At 40.7% G+C, this 2,245-nt stretch overlaps 1 protein-coding gene across 1 annotated transcript; it reads right to left on the bottom strand.

Moving 5' to 3' along the window:
- Positions 1-1,465: 1,465 nt before the first annotated feature.
- On the bottom strand, positions 1,466-1,963 carry LOC149572479 (uncharacterized). The gene has a single exon (XM_089815844.1). It carries the CDS (start codon positions 1,961-1,963, stop codon positions 1,466-1,468), a length of 498 nt encoding a protein of 165 aa, XP_089671970.1.
- Between the last annotated feature and the right edge of the window lie 282 nt (positions 1,964-2,245).

The following is a 2,245-nucleotide window of genomic DNA, read 5'->3' as shown; positions in this document are numbered from 1 at the left end:
TCCACTGTTTGAGCTTGAATTTAACATATTGAATTAATTTAGCAAAGACATACATTGAGGTGCCATAAGCTGGTCTACCTTTCTTCCACCACTCAGAAACCAAGTCATACAAAGATGAGTCTCGTAACCACATAATCTGGAACATAAAAGAAGGTTTCCAAAGCATCTGAGCTGATTTCATACATAATTTAATAGGCCAATGGTCTAAACCTCTCCAGTCCAAAATTTCAGAGTAAGAAGTCCACATTCCTCCAACCCAGTAACAAGAGACTAAAAATCAATCTAACCTTTCTGCAACACAAAACTCTCCCACTCGACAGTTTTTCTAGGTAAACTAACCATTGTTGGGTTTGATATCCATGAGGTTCAGGGCATTGATATTATCTCAGAGCAATGGTGCAAAAGGATCCAACCTCCCATTTCCTCCATGCTTCTCAACTAAATCACAAATAGCATTGAAATCTCTAGCCAAAATCCAAGGATGAAAGGGCAACATGCTACGGATCAACCTAATGTGAGACCACAAAACTTGTTTACCTTGTAGAGTACCAGGAGCATAAATATTGGAAAATAATATGATAGCCCCTAACTCTAGGCAGGTAGCAATCATAGACAAAGAGGCTTTAGAGGAAATCCACCAAAGAGGCTAAATTTTTTGAGGATTCCATAAACATGCCAACCCTCCATAAGCTCCAAGAGCTCCAATGCACTGGCACTCCCCACTTCTCCACAACCTAGGCATCACACCTTGCATACTCTTAACAGATAATTTAGTTTCTTGTAAAAATACAATATCAGGACCTTGCCTTGTAATTAACTCATGAACAACTTATTGTCTAGGGCCATTGCTCAAGCCCCGTACATTTCATGATATAAAAATCATTACAAGGGGCCTAAAAAGATAGAATCTAGAGGTTTAACTACCCCTGACTTGACCAAAATTTCCCCAGTCAATTTAATCTTTTCCATATACTTTTTCTTGCCAGGTTAAAAAAAATTCTTTGCCCCACCCTTCTTGATATCTTTCTGCAAAATGCCCAATTTGGGAGGAGGCTTAGGCTTTGCTACTAATGCTAATCCATTGATCTATCCAATAGACGGGGCATCAGCTCCAACTGTAGAACCAAAGGCCAAGGGTTCTTGCACTTTAGAAATCCCCTTTTGTTGATCTGCTACCAATTGCCGACAATCCTCCCCAATAGATCCATAGAGGAATCAAGAACAAGATCCTCTTGGGTTATGCCCACCAGCCCTTGATCCAAATTGACCAAACCTAGATTAACTTCATGTTGGATGAGCTCATCCAAAATCTCAAATCTATTGAAGGTATTGTCTTCTTGCCTTTCCTTAAATGACCTCTTTTGACCCCTGTTCCTATTGCGAGCCCTAATAGGAGAAAATCCATCAGAATTACCTGCCTCATCATGAGAAATACGCTTCCCTTTATCTATCTATGGAGGGTTGCTCACAGGCTGTGAGGGCTAGGATTCCCAAGGCATGTTTCTCGGGCATCGCTCTGCAAATGATCATATTCTCGACACAATCGATAGCGAAAAGGAAGAGTTTCATAGTCTAAGTGTTGCACCCAAGAATAAGAACCTGTACACATCTCTATTGCATCTGGTAAAGGCCTACTTAGGTCAATTTCAACACAAATGCATGCAAAAGTCATTACCTTTTTACTCAAGTTCTGGGATGACATCCCGACAGGTTTTCCAAGCACTGAGGCCAAAAGGTGTAACACATCTTCTCGACAACATTCCACCAAAACTCTCGGCAAGCGAACCCACACTGGGACCCAATTTGGAAGCTCCTCTGTAGGATTGAAACCAACATGCCATGGCTTAATGAATAACCCGACCTTATTGTAAAAATAAGGGCCTCCCTCAAATACCCAGTTGCGATCTATTGTGCAATTAAAAGTTACCATGAAATAGCTGTTTTCCAACAAAATTATCTCCATTTCCCCTTTCGGTTCCCAAGTCCTTCAAGCCTAAACCTCCAAAAATTGCAAAGAGACTCTCATCCCCAAAAACTTACAGTATAAGGAGTGTTGTGATTAATACTCTACATCTTTAGCAATCATTTTAGCTGGAATAACTAGCTTCAGCCTCTCTGCACACCTCTCGAGGCATCCATTAGTCTTTGGAATCCTTGAGGCATTCAATACCCCAAAAACACCAAGACCAGATTTTGAGACAAACATATTGTTGTCAAAGGTCTTCATCCCTTGACTTAAAACCTT

This window comes from Cupressus sempervirens, chromosome 2 (assembly GCF_028749045.1).
Source record: "Cupressus sempervirens isolate cs-2001-9-10 chromosome 2, ASM2874904v1, whole genome shotgun sequence".
Classification (NCBI taxonomy): domain Eukaryota; kingdom Viridiplantae; phylum Streptophyta; class Pinopsida; order Cupressales; family Cupressaceae; genus Cupressus; species Cupressus sempervirens.
Note: the sequence above shows the minus strand (reverse complement) of the source record. Positions and strands in the feature narration are given on the sequence as shown.

Coding starts and splice junctions, on each gene's coding strand:
- LOC149572479 (XM_089815844.1), bottom strand. CDS start 1,963: ATGGAGATAATTTTGTTGGAAAACAGCTATTTCATGGTAACTTTTAAT.